Source organism: Erithacus rubecula (assembly GCF_903797595.1).
Source record: "Erithacus rubecula genome assembly, chromosome: 8".
In the NCBI taxonomy this organism is placed as follows: Eukaryota; Metazoa; Chordata; class Aves; order Passeriformes; family Muscicapidae; genus Erithacus; species Erithacus rubecula.
The window spans coordinates 12942025-12960433 of NC_136659.1; the positions used below are offsets into that span (position 1 = coordinate 12942025).

General features: G+C 38.9%; 1 protein-coding gene across 4 annotated transcripts in view; it reads right to left on the reverse strand.

Annotated features, from left to right (window-relative positions):
• PARD3B (par-3 family cell polarity regulator beta) overlaps window positions 1-18159 on the reverse strand; it is a 385570-nt gene extending 367411 nt beyond the window's left edge. For 3 of the 4 annotated variants that reach the window (XM_079311454.1, XM_079311453.1, XM_079311452.1), the window contains exon 1: window positions 17830-18158. In XM_079311454.1, coding sequence (XP_079167580.1) covers window positions 17830-17949 — 120 coding nt within the window. In that variant the 5' untranslated portion in view covers window positions 17950-18158. Of the gene's footprint in view, window positions 1-17829 lie in introns of all 4 variants that reach the window. The other variant, XM_079311455.1, reaches the window with a different exon arrangement.
• Window positions 18160-18409: the final 250 nt, after the last annotated feature.

The window sequence follows — 18409 nt, forward strand, 5'->3', positions numbered from 1 at the left end:
TACTGGTGAGCTCAAAGATAGAAATTAAAGCTGAGGCAAGGGCAAAGGACAAGGTAGTCTGCTCAGAGAAAGACTGCTTTTAAGCATCCAGAAATAAAAGTACAGAAAACACAGAAGGCCATACAGCAGAAATAGTCTTAGAAAGGTGACTGTAAGGATGCTTCCTAATTTGTCCTCCAGATGAAACAAAGAACTATAAAAGTAAAGCTGCACAGAAAGAATCTTTCGGGAGGAATCCTACCTTAACTGGAGGGGTCACAGGGAACAGAAAAGTTCACTCCAAGCAATCAAACTTGTGAGTACACAGAAGACAAAGCTCTTCACTTTTCACAATAAATTTAGCAGGTCTAACAAGCTTTCAAACTTCATGCCAAAATATGACAAGAAGTAACGCCAGTCTAAGTCGTTATACCCATGATGCTTTGCTTCTGATCAAATACACATTTTGATTTTTTTAGACAGGTTATGAAGTTTTCTTCACACTGAAGAAATTTTGTTCCTCCTAAAAGGAATAAATTAAATATTCAAATATGAGGTGAAGATTATTTTCTTCAAAACAACACAATTTCTCCTACTGTTTAGAAGGATCTCTTTCCAAACTATAATAGAGGAAACTATTCCCTGTAAAGAAGCTACTTTAAAAATTAAATATCATTCTACATATTTTCACACATACTAAATTTTTGTTCAGATTCATTCATTTTCTCTCTTACTTGTGGAAAACATATTCTTCCCTCAAGCACTTGTTTTTCAAAACCTGATTAGATGTGATACAGCCAAACAGTAGGAAGAAAAGGAGTTCTGAAAAAACCATAACTGGTGTAAGATCACTTTAAATATTCAATTTTAAAAGTTTCTGTCTTTGAAGGTGCTAAAAACCTGTTATCAAAAGTGGAACTAAGCAGATCGGGTCAGTAAAGAAACATTCATCTTTGTCAGAAAGGTTGGGTTTATTAATATTTAAGTTACTCAATTTAATTTTTAATATTAATATTTAAGTACACTTGCAGTTTTTGCACAATCTGGTCACACCACTTTGCTGGCCCTTAAGGATGGCAAGAGCACAATACAGACAACCAAGCAATTCATGCACGAAGCCTCTGGACTACCACAGATTTGCGACAAAAACAATCTGCTATCCATCCAGACAAAAGCAGAAAAACCTTCTCTTGCTCTTCCTAGGCCTAACACAGCACAAATACAGATCAACATCAGTTTTATCTTTCGCACGCTAAATGGCCAAAAATGCCATTAGTCAATCCTTAATCCCAGAGGCACCTGGAATATTTCTTGATCTTTAGCCATCTTCAAATTATTATGCTCTGAGAAAATAACAGGACCGAGTATTACCATGACTAGTAGTCAAAACACAAGAGCAAGGATTGATGATCACTTCTTTCTGTCTTCACCCCTTCTCTTACATATATTATACACAGAGTTTCATCTGTTAAAAATGTCCCAGATGACATTTGAAGATAAATATGCTGGAACCATAGAACATGAACACAGTGAAAGGTCTTCACACAGGCTATAAACCAAGGAGAGCACAGTGAATAGGATTCTTCCACTTGAGTCACTTGACACTGCATGCTGTAGGTCACAGTACAAAGAAGGACAGCGAGTCTCTTCTGGCTCTCAGAGACAGTGCTGGCCATTTCTTGTCCTTTAGCTATCTTTACATTATTATGTTTTGAGAAATTACTAGGTCTATGTACTAATAATAAAGTCTTCATTTTTCACAAGGCAGAGAAGATACTTCACTGTAATCAGAAAGGAGAAAGAAGTGTTGGTTTATCCTGACAGGTATTTATTTTCTCCCCTGTATATTCAACTATCTCCCATATTCAGTCTGATGAGCAAAACAAAGCAAGCTGCTGTTATCTCTCTATCATGGAATTCTCCATTTCTCAGAGCACAGGCATATAAATCCAAAATTACCCAGATTAGATCAACTAACACTCCAACTTTTACTTGATTCACAGCACTGGAACCCTTCAAAAATAAGAGTATTCTGATTTTATACTGAATCTGAATGAAAAACCACTCTCTGAATATAGCTGTCTGAATATTACCTGAATAAAACACGATGCAGAGAATACATCAGTAGAGGATCACATAGCCCACCTACACTAAATGCAAGAATATAAGTGCAAACTGATCTTCGGTCATAAACAAAGAATATTCTTCAGCTTTTCAAATCCATTAGATAGGACTGCTTCAACAATACAGAAACATGAAAGACTCAGCCTTGTGCAAAAGTTCCAGGACAAAACATCTCTAAATAAACCTACAAGATTTTAAGGCTTACCGTTCATATCCCAAGTCCTCCATGTCAAATATTATCTACAATATTCAGAGCAGCATTGTTATGCTAATAAGCAAATTGCTAACCAGCTTCAGGCATCTGGCAGGTAATTAATTAGCATTGAATCTGGCTTTTTGTTTGATTACCTAAAGGTAACACCGAGGGGGCTAAGGACTACAGCCATGACTTATCAAAATCCATCATTAAGTGGTCAGACAGAACTATAAAAGAACTACTTACTCTTTCAAACTTTCCTACTTTTTTCACACAGAAATGAGAGGGGAAAAAATTTAAGAAAGTAAGAAAGGCATGTGTATAAGAGTAGTGTATTTCAAAAGTAAAGTCCAGGGTGAGTGAACAATGCTATTATTTTGCCAATAAAAACTAATAATGCCTTAAATTCAAATCATTCAGTATAGTTACAGATAAAAACTAGGCTGGCTGCAAATTAACTCAACTCAAATTCGTAACAAACTCGGCACTGAAGGATACCAGATCTTCACCAAAATGATAAATGGTTCACATCTCCAAGGGCAGCCAGCACTTCAGCCCTATATCTAGAAACCATCTAAGATGGTTTTATTTACAACTGTTGGGCCTTTCTTTGCTAAAGTGATCAATGCATTTGCAGCTGATACAAGACTGCTTATCAGGGAACGTCAAAGATGTGATTGAGTAACACCAGACTCTAAACAAAACTGAATACTTGTCTCTGCAAGACAATGCAGACCAAGCACGCTGGAATCCTGCCAAATTTTAACATAAACTGAGCTTTAGACAAAGCTCAAGTGAGAAAAAAAATCGTAGTAAACAATAGAAGCATATCCATAATTCTTCAGAGAAAGTCATTAGATATTTTTTAGAACTCCACAGAGAACAAACAGCAAGACTTTTCTGCTGCAGTACCATCTTATTTCCTGCATGAGTCAAGCACCAGCCAGAGGCTGGGAGGAATTTTGCTAAAGACTGCCAGATTTGTAGTGTCAGCAGGACCAGCCAGAGCCCAGACCACCATTCCCTTCTGACATGTCCAAAGCTGGAACATTTCAGAAATGTCTCCAACTCCCACTGGTGCCACTGCCCATATCAACCTTAACCAACTCCCTCCATGCTCTCTGAACATCTCCTAGCAGGCACAGCTCATTGCCCTCCTCTGAGAGGAGTTAAGTATGGACCTCAGAGAAAATATATGATCTTTCACAGTACATTCAGCAACTCTGTTGCAAAATCAAGCCACAAGGGACAGTGCTATAAAGGAGGGAAACAAAGTGCAGGGAGGGAAACAAAGGGGTTTAACCGTACAGGTTTTGGAGCAAGGTTTGTAGGTCTGTAATAGATGATGCTGTAACCTATGTTATTCTCATTCCTTAAAGCCTAACCAGCTTCAGTGGTTCTGGCTATTGTTCAAAAGAAAATAATCAGGAAGTATAAAAAGTAATAGAAATATTTAGCAGCTTAATATTACACTGTAGGGACTATTAAATAATCTGCCATATTTTGTTCTATATTAATAAAATTTTTATCACCACAGCACAATGGGGGTAAGTTTCAGTATTTGACTTCCAAGATACTGCAAATATACCTGGTGAACAGCTGAAACAACTTCTACCTTTAAACATATTGCCAGAGCCAAGTGGTGGAACTGGATGAAACCCAAACAAGACTCCTGAGAACAACTTCCATCTTCACCTGACTGAAATACAGAACATGCCAGAATTAATGTATTATCAAAACTTGTTGCCATATCCTAACCTCAATGCATTAAGTAAATTTTAGCTGGATAAAGAACAGTGAAGAGAGTGCGATTATCCACTTGTTCATTGAAATGTAATACTACTGATGTTCATAAAGGTTCACCCCGCCCTGCCTTTATCCCAAAGGACTGCTTTCTTCTGCTATTCCAAGTGCCTTCAGGAAAACAGAATCACAAAAGAGTTGGCAAGAAACATCTTCACAGATTTCAGACAAAAAAAGAAGGCAGCATCAAAGTCACTGCAAAACAACTAACAGACAGGTAGGTCTAAGTAAGTCAAGTACAACATTTAGCCCAGATGTGAAAAATGACACCTGAGGCACATATTCCAGTTACTGCTTGGTGGCAACTTTCTCCAACCCACAGCTTGCAAAGGGGCCACCATGGAAAAAAACTCTCCTTACACAACTTTAATTCAACCAGTATAACCTCACAAAAAAGTAAAAATGAAAACAGCTGGTAAGCAAACTTGTTTAAATGCTGCATTTGCATATATTTTGGATCAGTCCTGAGATGCCATTACAACCTCCATTTTCATTTGCAGCTTGATGTCATCCATCACTGATACAAATGAGTTCAATTTACTTTTCAGTCAGCCACCTCATTCATTCTCTTTCCACTCAGAACTGTACTCATACATTAGCTCCACATATTATGCCATGTTCAAGCACCAACAGAAATAAGAAGTAAAATTAAACAAAGATCTACTGCAAATGCCTACAGCTAAGTGGACATAACAGCCATTATTCACGAGAATGCTCAACCCTAACCAAGTTATAGGAATGTTTCAGCACAATGCACTGTCAATGGACTTGCAGCACAAAAGCTCCCTTCCCTGTAAGGGACAAACAGATCTGGTTCCCAACTCACAAAAATGGGGAGACGGACAAGTTCAGACACAAGATGCTGAAAAAATTTCAGCAAAGTAATTTGGTCTACTTCTACTAAAGTTTGTCACTATATGCAGTGCCTGAAAAGGAAGCCAACACACGCAATGAAGCAGCTAATTCTCTTCTTTAAATGGTTACTAAGGACACTGCCATTGACAGTTAATAGAAAAAAAATTATAATACCTGAATTTGCTGGTTTAATGATCACAAAGTAAGTGTTTTGGACTCCTACAGAGCCTGCAACAGCTTTGGCTGCCTTATTAAAGGTATTTCTTACACTAACTATGACGTTAGGCTCAAAAGCAAACAAACAAAAAAAAAATAAAAACCACCCTGAAAATCCATTAGGTGTGCTGCAGCTTAAAACAGTATTTAACAGTTTGATCATTAAACTGTAGCTTGTATCTTTCAATATGAACTCAACCATCATGAAAATATCATTAAAAACTCACCATTTAAAAGCTAAATCTGTCATTTTTCTTCCCAGTTAAAAGAAACTCCATCCCACAAAGCCTCCTTCATCAAACTTTTTCTTCCCAGAATGCAGAAAAGTATTATTTCACTAACAAAAAACACTATTATAAAACTTATCACACACAAGATGTTTCAAAACTGAAACACCACCACTTGTAGAATGTCAATAGTCCACTATAATCTATTTCCAAACTACTTTGGTCTGCACCACGGCACGTGGAACTAAGACCCGCACTACCAAGTCTGCTTATGAACACAAGCATCCTGGATTTTGCTAAACATTCGAGTCTTTTTTTTTTTTTTTTAACTCTAAAATCCATATTGATAAGCCAAATAGTTAATCTCTGAACACACAATGTATAAAAGGGATCATTTCAAAACAGAAAAATGGAAGACACTTATAATCACCACAGCATTCACATTTGAATGACAGCTAAACATAAAGACACATCAAGCATTCAGCCATCTGGAAAGAAGATGGTTGCTTTTTTTTCATATTGTCTATTCTCAAAGCCTTAAGGCAAGAGTCAAAGGTTGACCAAGACTTCCATTTAGTGAGATGCTCATTTCCTATCTAGAGCCATTAACGAATTGCACTATGAACAATAAGCCAGACTACACCACTTTCACTGCATTCAAAGGCAGGTGTGTCACACCAGGACAAACAATGTGTGAATACTGCCAGATGTACCTCTTATTTGGAACATAGGAGCTTACCAAAAAAACAAGTGTCTTTGAATATGGTTTATTTAATAAAAGCATGATAACAATTAAAACATATTTTGTTATGCCAGACAAGAAAGAATATGATACATATACAGCTGCAAAATTCCTGATATATAAATAAAAGCAACCAAAGTATGTGTTCAGGCACTATTCAAAGTTAAATGGTAGTGAATATTGCTGCAGCAAAATAAACAAAAATATTACACTGCAAGCACAGCTACCAGAGACCCATGATGACCAGAGAAGGATGCAGTCCAGCTCTAGCATAACATTTTTAATAATACATGAAAGGCCTAATAAGAAAAAAAGCTCCCTGAAGGTACAAACACAAGCCATCTACTTCTTTCACATTCTCACTTGCAGCAATTACTCCCCACAACACACAAAATTCAATTTAAATGGAAAACTACGTAAACAAACATTTCCAGACTCAGGGATTAAGGGGCCAACACTGGCATACTGTGATCTATCTTACTCCAAGTGGAAGTGTGTGGAAAGGAGAAGCATCCAGAGCAATTCTGTTCTGTTGACAGTTTGAAAAAGTAAGTGAATTGAACACAACAGTAATCACGAAGAGGAAAATACCCTTAGAAGTCATATATTTAACATGCACAATGTTCTTCTAAGCATTTATGAGGTACAAGTACTCTTCACAAAGTCAGTGAACTGCTTTCCATGAGGGTTTTTCAGGCAAAGTTAGTACCTCCAATCAGTCAGCAGCTGAATGAGAGCTATCCAAATAACTGCTCCTGAAACATTAATACAGAAGACTTCTCTGGATTTTTACACACAAATCTTCCTGCCTCACACAGAAGACTCAGAATTTATAATTGACAAACCCTAATATTAATTTTTTTTTTTTTTACACACACACGCACTTTTTCCTAAAAAAAAAAAAAAAAAAAAAAAAAAAATCTTCCTTTTTTTATTATAATCTAAACAGCATCTGCATCGTAACTACCTACTCCTATGCAAATGCTGGTCTTTATGCACAATATTGAAATGTCAATGAACCTTCTCCTTCCTGTCACCCAAAACAACTATTTCAGGTTTCCAGCTCTTCAGGGAGTATTATTTTTGTAGCTTATAATGCCAGGAACTCCTGAAGCATTTGGTCAGGATACATTTATTACAGCCAGCAGGGGGAAATTAACTGTGAATTGGCAGCAGCTTGGTTTTCCAAATGAGCCTAATTCTGTAGGAGTTAACATACTCAGCTTCTATCACTCTTTGAAAAATTTCAGCAAATCTTTCCACCCTACTCAAGACACGGGAAGATTCAATTAAATAACAATCACCTCTCCAATGTTCCATTCTTTGAGCAAAGAACAGGTTGAGAGGTACCGGTAACAGAAGCTGCCAGTCAAATTTCCAACATTACTAAAAAAAAAAATACATATCTGTTAAATAAGACAACCATGAGAAAGACTTTTGAAAAATACACAAATTAAGTAAATTATATATACTAGTACAGTGTTGTATCTTATTCTCTAGAGTGGGGAGGGCCAGGATGGGGGGCAACCTGGAGAAAAATACAGAAATTCCACAGAGATCTCAGTAGAGTGAGTAACCTAAAGAAAATACAATTAAAACCAGAGTCAAAGCAAAGTCCGCTACATTTTTTACACACTAGAACAGACCAGATACTTCCACAAATTAACTCACACTCAGTATGAAATAAGCTACCTTGTAAAAAAATTTAATTGCTGACAACCATTATACCCTAAAAATCATTGTTACAGCAAATAACTTTTTAACTCAGACTGAGTAGAAGGAATGTGATTTGGAGGCAAACAGCACTTCATAGAGTTCACAAAATATAAATATTTGATTGAGGTATATGATATTTGCCTCATTCTTTTCCCTGCAAGCTAAATAAATACTGCACTTTTAAAATATTTTTTATAAACCAGCCCTCTAGAGTCTCTACTGAGGGAAAAAAAAAAAAATCCTGCATGACTTCTGGTTTCCATACTAGCTTTATGTAGACTAACTCACAAAAAAACTTCCTTAGAGAAGTAACTTAAGCAGTGAATGGAAGGCTTTGGGACTGTTTATCTCAAAAGCAGAAGATTGTTTCCGTTTAAAAAAAATGTACAGGTGAGATGCAGCACCAGCATCCCATTTACTGATGAAGTATGACAAACTAGAGGAAGTCGCTTGGTTTTGCCCAGGATAGAGTGAGGCACAGTTTTCACTCCACTGCCGCAAGGGCTTTACTACCTGAGAAAGAGAAAGGGTACAGTGAGCCACTCTAGACTCAAACTGCAGCAAAACAGCAAAATTGCCTTGGCCAGATTTGCAGAACCCCTGAATTACTTCTATTTCTAGAAGAGCTACAGACACACTGTAAAAAGTAGTTCTCTATTGCTTACCCTACTTCTGCACCACTATGTTTCTGTCCTGCCCTTGTGGTGTTTAACAACTAGGACTGATAAAAAAAAAAAATCTGAGATTAAACTACTCCACCAAAATTCTTACTGAAGTAGTTAAGAAAACCTTAGAGGAAAAGTTGCAGCTGGAAGAGAGAGAATTTTAATACAGGAATCCATAGGAAGGATGTTCTGCAACTGACCACAGGCAAGAGTAGCAGGGTAAGATGGCACGTGGAATTCTGACAAGCTCTGGAGGAAGAAGCTAATTAAGCAGATTTCCAGGTCACATTCTATCTTCTTTGTTCATTAAACTCATCATTTACAAGAAGTCTGTATCCAAAGCAGCCTGCAGCCAATACCTCCAATAAGAGCAAAGTCTTTAGAGCTTCAAATTTGTAGTCTGGCTTCACTTCTGGTTTGTGCTCAGAAATAAGAATTGGCAAGCAGAGTATGTTAGTGGAAAGCTTTCTAACATTCAAAATATTACCCACTAAATGAGTATCACAGAGGATTAAAAAAATAAAAATCATCATCATAATTTTGGGCAAAGGTCACAGCAGGCAAACTGCACCACAATGAACTGTACTCAATAAAAATAAGTCTGACAGGAGCTGAAGTGAATGGTGCCTACATTCAGCAGTAATAAAACTCCTTGAAACATGGAAAAATTATGAAATTGTCCCCAAATATTCACCATGAAATTCTGGTCTTGCCACCATCCAGCATTGCAAGACTAACAAAAAATATAAGTAAAGGCTAGGAAAGACTACATGGACTCAAAACTAGTAGTTGGAGGAGAAACAAATAGGGAGCTCTTTTACTATGGACATCACTGAAATTTAAAAACACACACTGAAGTCTGCCTGTTCTCCTGGCACACCAGCCAAGAGGACAAGCTACAAAGCAGATGCAAGCATCTTTTCCACCTGCACCTTCTGCAGCAGATCACCCAGATACTCACTGGACAGACAGAACCTTGTCATGGCAGCTTTCAGGGAAATGCCAAAACACTTAACTGCTTTACCAGTACCTCTCACAGGTAATTAGATAGCATAAAGCCATGCCCAAATTATAAGAAATAACCTTTAACTGTAAAATAGTCTACAAATGAGTGCTCTGGGGTTTGGGTACAGAACAAATTCACCATATACACAGGACATGTATATAACAGATACATCATATATACACGATTAATCAACCAGGATTTATGACTCATCTCTCCTTCAAAGGTCCAAACAGAGACCTGCTGGATTCTAACTTCTTTTGAGCTGGAACTATTCTTACATTGTTTGCAAGCACAATGTACTCTGTACATTGACACTCAAAGGAAATGAGAGATGATTATATAAAGGATTTTTTTGTCTCCTCTCAGAAAATCTGTAATTTAGATGTTTAGGTTTGCCAATAAAGAGCAACTCAGCTGTTGATGGATTGACAAGAATGAGATAGCATCTTCTACCAAAACATGACGGTCTTAAGGTTTTAGGAAAGACATACAAGTAGAGAAACTGATTAGTCAAAGTAAAAAAATAAAGCCACACAATTTTCAAGGAATGCAGGTCTCTATTCTTGGGATTGCATGTAATTCTCCTTTAAGCATTCTATTTTCTCCTACTGGTTGGAAAAATTACTGCATTTTTGTAAAGGAAAATGATATGGAGGGTGAGTATTATGATTCACCAATAGACAGTATTTTCTTGGTAACCTGAAAAATATTCTATTCTATCAGATAAGCTGTATTGCAAAATCATTTGGCTCAATGGAGCCTCATCTTTGAGGTCAAATCGCTAGACAGGAAAAAGAAGGAGTCCAGTGCCAGCTGTTAGCTTCTACCCATCAGACTGCATTCTGAGATTCCAACTATCAGTCTCTGTATGAGTACAATTATCCATCTTTCTCCCTATCTACCCTTCATTCCAACAGTATCCTTTTTATAGGCTGTAAGAAGCACGTTCATTCAAGTATCCTGTAGTTTTCTTTTTCAAACACTAACAGCCAATAAAGAAAAACACTGAGGTAAGAAGTCTCTCTGTGTCAACAAATGCTGCCAGTGCATTCCCGTAAAACCAAGGAGCAGCTAGCTGAACCTCCCACCTCGGGAGCATTCCCAACAGCAAGCACTGGAGCAGTGCTCTGGCACCTGCCACAACAAAGCCAAGCCATCAGCTCTGAATGGATGTACTTAGTGGTGACACAGCATTTACAGTTTTACACTGGAAAGGAAGAGACATTCTGATTACACTAAAACATTACAACAATTCCCTTAAAGGATATGTCTCTAGCACAACGATTAGGCATAAAGAGAAAAAAACACCAAACATTTACAAGTCTTACATACTTTCTCTTTAAAGAGATGGAAACAGTCCAAAAATTTCTATCCAATGCAAAGAGTAATTTGTTGTAACACTAAGTTTCCTTTACAAATAAGTTATTGAAGTAATCCTATGGAAGTAATAAAGTACTGATGAGAAGGCTTACAGAACCACCACAGCAACACATAACCTCAGGGGAACAAAAAATACTTTTATTAATGACAATATTAGACAAATACTGCAAAGGCTTTTTTCCCCAAAAGTTCTTGTAACACGGTGATTTTCTAAACTTCTCATGTGAAGCAGCTTTCTCAGTTTAACAATGTATTCAGGGCACTTCCTAGTTCAGTGGTGTTTACAAGACAATTCCTATCAATGAGCCATACACGTGAGCCTGTCATTTCTGTTCAGTCAGTTCCCTGACATAAAATGGGTATATCCTTATGCATAAGATTCAAGAATGGAATATAAAATTCCAAAGCAGAATCTGTTTTCAATGATACTAATTGCTCAAGACCTTTAGTGTTATCATAGTCATTAAGGATGAAACACAGCCATGTTTATAGAGGGTTAGAGGGAGTTTATAATAATGAAGCTATAGGTCTTCATGCCTAGGAAAGCTGCAGCTCTGACATTCAAATCATTAAGAAAGCCTAAAGAATGTTCTGCTCAACGGGGGAGGAAATCTGCTGCTTCAGTAGCAGGATGCCAGACAGCACAGTATGTTGCAATTCAACTGACCTATCTTACTGAATGAGTAAGGAGGAAAGTAAAGTCACACAACATAAAACATTACGCCCAAATAACTGTATCTGTTACACTAAAAACATTATGTTTTTCAGAAAGTATCAGTCGAACAACCTTCCATTTTCAGATACTGAAGCAAAAAACAAAAACCAAAACATTAAAACTGCATTTCATGCAGCAAAGCAAAAGCACCTCCCAGTTCCATCCCATGCCAGAAATACCATTTGAGGTTTGAATTCTTTCTTCACAAATTCCTACAAGTCTACTCAGAGTTCATCTTCAACTTGGCAAAGAGCAAGCAGTCACTGCTTACAACTCTGTACTGCTTTTTAATGGTTTCCTCCTATGACTGATTTAACATTCTTTGCTGTATCTCAATTAATAACAGCTGAATAGTACTCAGAACCTGATAAATATGATCTGGGACAAAAAAAAGTGGATACTCAGTATTATCACATACACTGAAGTCTGACCTGCAGTATTCCCAGGACAGGTTACTCTTATTTTGCCTATTGAATTTCCAGCAGTTTTATCCAGCTCTATCCTTCAACTGAGCTCCCCTGGAACACATTAACATCAGGTATTCAGCCAAAAGCCCATTACTGCAATAGCCAACTTCTTATAAGGCAAAAGGGATCAAAATTCTTTTTTCATGTTATGTAAGTGCATAATGTCCTATAAGACATTTTCTGTGACAATTCTAAACTCAACAGCGCTTTTTCTGCCGATATTATAAAGACCTGTAGGAAGAGAGAAAAGGAGCCTGAAACTCTACCAGAAATCTCATTACCTCAACACTAGTGGCTATGATAGAACACAGCAGCAAATGTTTCACACAAAAGTGATTAAAAGGCAGGCACTTTTTAACTCTCAATTTTTCTGGATCACTGTAAAAGCAATCCAGAAAATTCTTTAAGGGAACCAAGGTTCTGCCACTTGAAAGATGTTCCCAATATCAATGAAATATCACCACTAGAGTTTTTAAGTCAATAAAGTGTTTCTGAAATCATTTTTCTCCTTCCATTTTCTTTACTTCCCCAACTCATATAGCCTGCATTCCTATATATGAGTCAGTGACTCAAACTCATACAATAGTACTGAGAAAGCAGCATATCAAGTAATATTCTCATTTTCTAGAACAGTATCATAGTGACAACTCCAGAGGCTGAATGCAAAAATGACAATCAAGCTGTTCATCAAAATATAGCAATTGCCAAAACAACGAAAACTTGAAGACAGAGATTAGATTTTTTTTTTCGGCAAAACAAAGATTATGGATTCACCCCATCCCTATTAAAGCAATAAAACAAAATAAACTAAGACAAACCAAGATAGGGGAAAATACCAAACCTAGAGACCAGGTTCAAGGAAAAAGTACACAAGTGGCACACAAACACAACTGTATTACCTTGCCTTTATAAAGGACTAAACACTTATAATTTGCCCAAAACAGAAAAAATTGTCATAAAAAAAAACTTATTTCAAAACTTTTCACATTTACCTTCTGAAAAAGTCTTCTGGTTTAGCAAACATCTTTTGTAAGCATTAGAGTTAAAAATAAAAAAAATAAAAAAAAAAAAACAACAAACCTGTCATTTTCCCTATGCCAAATATATTTAGAGAAACTACAAGAACATTTAGTTCTCCTTCTGTTTGCTGGCTGATTTACAGCAGCAATACCTAATTCCAGAACAATAATTGTCACGTGGTCAGCAAGCAGGAACAGAAGGAAATTGAGAAAGCATTTTATTAGTAGAATTCACAAAATTATATAAACAATCAACCTGCACCATTAGCTCTTTAAATGCATCTAATTTGGGAAAGATCATCAATACAACCCAAATCACCTATTTTTCCTTATTCTTATCAAAACCACATCAATCTTGAATTAACCTATCTTATTTCTTCCTGTTCAGTCTGACTGCAAATCTAAATTCTCATCACCATTGCAGGATTAATTGCTGGCCTCTGTATGCTCTTATGAATGGAAAGACACACTCTAATGCCTGTTATGAGTGGAGATCAAGTTCCTGGAAGACAAGGCAACTAATATTTGACTATCTCTATCCACATTCCCAAAGGAGGCTCACAGAGACTGTTCAGAGTGATCCACTCAAGAATTTAACTGCGCCTAAAGTGACAAATTTTTAACCACAAATTGCAGAGTGCTTAGTAATACTATACAATACTTCCATGTCCCACCCATTCAGTGGTTTCCACAAACAAGACTGCAGACAGCCAAAGCAGTCACTTCAATCAAGCCACGCAGGTAAGTGCCATGTATGCAAACATGAGTAAATGAATACACAGGTGATAATCACCACTTCCCCATCTCTGGCTTCTCCAGAGAGATAAAGAACATCTGGAGCAGCAAGATGTTTTACACATTTTCCTCAGAAAAGTTTCACTGCATCTTAAGGAAAAATCACAGTGGATTTCACTTTGCTAGTCTCATTTGCCTGGGCAGGCATCACTTTCTGTACCAACAACATTCAAGACCTCTGAGACAGCATGCAAGGATGTCCAGCTGAGCCAAGGGCTCCACTGCAAAGCTGGTAATTCAACTGTTGCCTCAAACGTGGGAGAACAGCATTGCCAAGGAGAGAGATGTGAGCACAACAGTGCATCTACCTTGAGTGCATTTAGCCCCACGTGCATTTTAAGGAATTACTTTTAACACCATGCAAATCCAGACAACATCACAAGAGTCCACGAAACCCTTCCATGCTGACCCAGAACTCCTATTCTTCCTCTCATTCATATACTTGGGGGAAGGGAAAGAAAAGTCTCTGACAATTGACTAGAAAAAAACACAGTACCTTGTCCTGCATCCAAGGCTGTGTCTTACAGCTACAGAGAAGCAAACACAGTATCAGGCACACTCAACTCTTTTGCAGTACATCTGTTCTCACTCAAGCAAAGAATCCTAAATGCAACAGATGACACACAACTCCTCCCCAAGGCACCAAAATATCAAGTTAGGGACTGGGCTGATGATAAGGAATCATTAATCCTACTGTATCTACCTGTCAGCAGGAAGGCTTAATGTACATTACTGAACAGCTACAAGAACAGATCTGAGTCACAAGAGTTCCAATAAACTTCATTCTACTCAAGTCACTTTCTGAGACAGACAACAGTGACTTCCCTGAAAAATTATTTACAATTCTCATGAAGCAACTGATCAACAAACAATTTCTTAAACATCTATGACTATTCACAACACAAAATCCTAGAGCACAAGAATCTCTTAGTTGATACTGTAATACAAAGTTGTTAAGTCCAGGCAGTTATTGTATCCTCCAGTCAATCAGACAGGATTTGCCCATTCAGATTTATTACTGTACCTCTAAAAGACACTAAATTCAGTAGCATCAATAAATAATTGCTGTCTGATTTCTCAACTGAAATTGGCCCAGTGTTTTGGTTCAGTTAAACAAAGCAACTTCATTAACTGGGGCAACTGAGCCTTCATGACCAAACGTTGCCAACACAATCCAATCAAGAAACTAAAGCAAATTTGCTAAAGAAACACAGGAGGCTACAATAAACAACTGCCACCAAGTTCTCAGCTATCTACCAAAAGTCTCATAGAAATAAGAGACTTAATTACTGCATCAACTCTCCTTTCATTACAAGTATAAAGAACTGTGAAGTATTTTAGACCAATTCAAATTTTTTTACTTGTATTACATGTATTCAAATATTTTACAGTATACATGAATTAATGCTCTAATCTTGTACCTTCCCCTTTGCCAGACAAGTGACTGTAGTGTAAGAGCAAAACTAGACTTCCAGGACAACTCCCAAAATGCAGAGCCTCTCAAACTAATAAAAAGTTCCTAAACTTTGTATCCTAGCTACCTTTTCCATTTTCCCTTCTACAATTATGAAAGATATTCCTTGTATCAATTCTCCTTCCCTCTCCAAATACTTCAGCCACTTTAACAACAAAATTTTCCACATAGCTCTTTTAAAAGATTTTAACACTTAAAAAAAAAAAAAAAAACAAACTACAAAAAGAACACTTAACATGCCAACAGAAAGAGCAACATTCTGTCACAAAGTATTCCAAACATTCTAAATATTTTGAAAATAAAAACAAATATTCAGTGATCTTTAGCACACACCCATTTATGGGCACACCTCACAGTACATTTTAGGTGCTGACAATCTTGAGATAATCCCATTCTCAGTGAGATTTCACAATTTTTTAAGAAAGTTAATTTTAGAAGAGAAGTAGCAAAACACCCAATCTGTCATGTTACTTCAGACAAAAAATACTCCAAAAGGTAATAAAATTAATTGTTTGAGACATCTCTATGATCTATTTTACCAACCCCAAATTTTCCCCCAGGAAAGCAATCTAATGTTGAATGATGCTTGTCAAGATAAGAAGAATTTATCTTTTTGGCCAGTTGCACTGCAAACCTTGTAGATTGGAAGCCAGCTAATCAAATCACTACAACAGAACTATTTACATTTCCAGTGAACAGAGGAGAGGAAGAGAGGGTGCACAAGGCATAAAACTTTTTTTTAGCAACTTGAATGAAAACCTACTCAAGCCCTGAGGCTTCGGCTGCTCCTCCACTCTGCCTCTTGACACATCCTTGTATAAACTCTAGCTCTGAACCTCCATTACTCAAAGTGACCAGCAATTTTTGAACAAACTGGCCCATACCCAGCTATGATGCCGAATAAGGAACTTAACATTTCTATAAGGAAATAAACAAAAGGAAAAAAAAAATCCTTATTTGAAAAGGAATAAAATACAGGGTCAGAAAGAAACATGGACTCTGGCCTCTGGTTGTCCTATAAAGAAGGCTGATGATTTTGACCTTACACTGAAGGGCATAGGAGAATATAGGAGACAATTATGAGGCATAAAAAAATATTAGATACTACTTTAATAGCAAATTGGTGACAAATTCATGAAAACTGTAGTACACCTTAAGTGTTTGGCATTTAGCTGAAGCTTTCTCACGCTACTGGAATGTCTATCCTATAATTGTTTATTGAGCCTTCTAGAACAGTCAGGGTTTCGTTTACAAAGGCAGGCACCCTTCTACTCATTCCTAATAAATTTTAAAAAAAGCAAATAAAGAGTAGAAGAAGAAAGGGATTTGAAATACTTATAAAAAGGCTTTGTAGGCCACCTTTAAGCCATCACCACAAGACTAATTCCAATGTCATCACAAGCACAAATCAAAGGCTGAAATCAATTTGTAAATTTCTAAACTCAATACAGCTGAAAGTAATTCTGTTTCTGATAAAGTCCATCTCTTTAAGGCATTTTTTAGTACTCTGAAGTACACTTCAGTGAAAAGATTTCACTGACTGTTGACTCTAAAAGCACCAAGAATTCTATAAACATTTTGTAGTAATTACACACAGACAGCATCATTAGGAAAAAAGACTTTTAATGCAAAATATTTGCCAAGCTCTGCTAAACCATGACACTTGCTCAGAAGGACCAACATGGAAACCACAGCAATCTCTACTAGAGGAGATAGTCCACAGCTGTTCATAATGCATTTAACATATCAGCATCAAGTTTTTTCTCCAATTAAATCTGCAAGAACAAGAATTACTTCCAGTTTTGCATTCAGGATATCAAACAGTTCCCTGGGCCCATAAGAAACTAGCACATGCCACAAAACAGAGCCCATAAGATGTTGACTGTACTTTTTACTCAGTTGTTTTAGGAAGATGAGCAATCCTGCAAGCCCTTAATTCAGGGCTTGTAAGTAGACTCTCTTTCATAAAGCAGTATTTACAACACTAGGCCTTTCAGCAATACTGAACAGTACCCCATTAGCCTTCAGCACCTGCCTCTTGGAGAAAAAAAGGAAAAATATTTTTATGCTCAATTAGATACAGCCAAAGAAAAACTTAAGAGCTCCTTTCATGTAAAGGAAATCACCATCCCATGCAGATAGCATCTCACAGAGCAGCTGATGCCAGAAAACACAAGCTTGAATGAAACTGACGTATTGTTTTTCTCCCGTCTGTTTCAAGTTTGTTAGTCAACACGCACAGCAGTAACAGCCATGCCGCCTGGGCAGCTGAGCGGGACGCGCTCCCCGCCCGCCGGCATCAGCTGCTCGCACAAAGTCGCTGCCAGGGCAGGACCGTGCCCGCGCCCCCGCCGGGCCCGCAGCCCACCCGCCCCTCCAGCCCGGCCCCGGGCCTTCCCCCGCCGCCCCTCAGCGGGGCCGGCTCCGCGCCCGGCCCCGCCGCCCCTCACCTTCTCCTGGGCCTTGCGGTAGCGCTGCAGCGCCTGCTGGGTCAGGTCCCGCACGCGGAGCTGCCCGTCCTTGCAGGGCACCACGATGCCGGTCCTCCCGAAGCACACGGTCACTTTCATCTCAGCGCGCCGCCATGCCCGCCCTGCCCGCCCACGAACGGCGCCCGGCCCGGCCCGGCCCGGCCCGGCAGCGCCGGCAGGTGCGGCTCGGCGGCCCCAGGGGGCGGGCGGCAGGTGCTCCCGCGGGGCTGCGCCTCGGAGCGCGGGCAGCGCCGGCAGCGAGGCCCGGCCGCGGCCTCTCCTTCCGCCGTGCCCGCCCCGCCCCGCGCGGCGCTCCGGGAGGCGCGGGCCGGGCCGGGCCGGGCGGGGCGGCCGCGGGCGGCGGCGGCGCTCGCCCGGGGCACGGAGCGCCGCGCCGGGCTTAAAGGGGCCGCGGGACAGCGCCCCGGGCAGCGGCGCGCTCCCCGTGCGGCCGCGGGATGATGTCCCCCGCAGGGGGCACCCAGCCCGGCCCGCGCCGGCAGCCCGCCGGTGAAATGCCGACGCTGCAGCGCGGGGCTCCGCGGGGCACGGAGAGTTG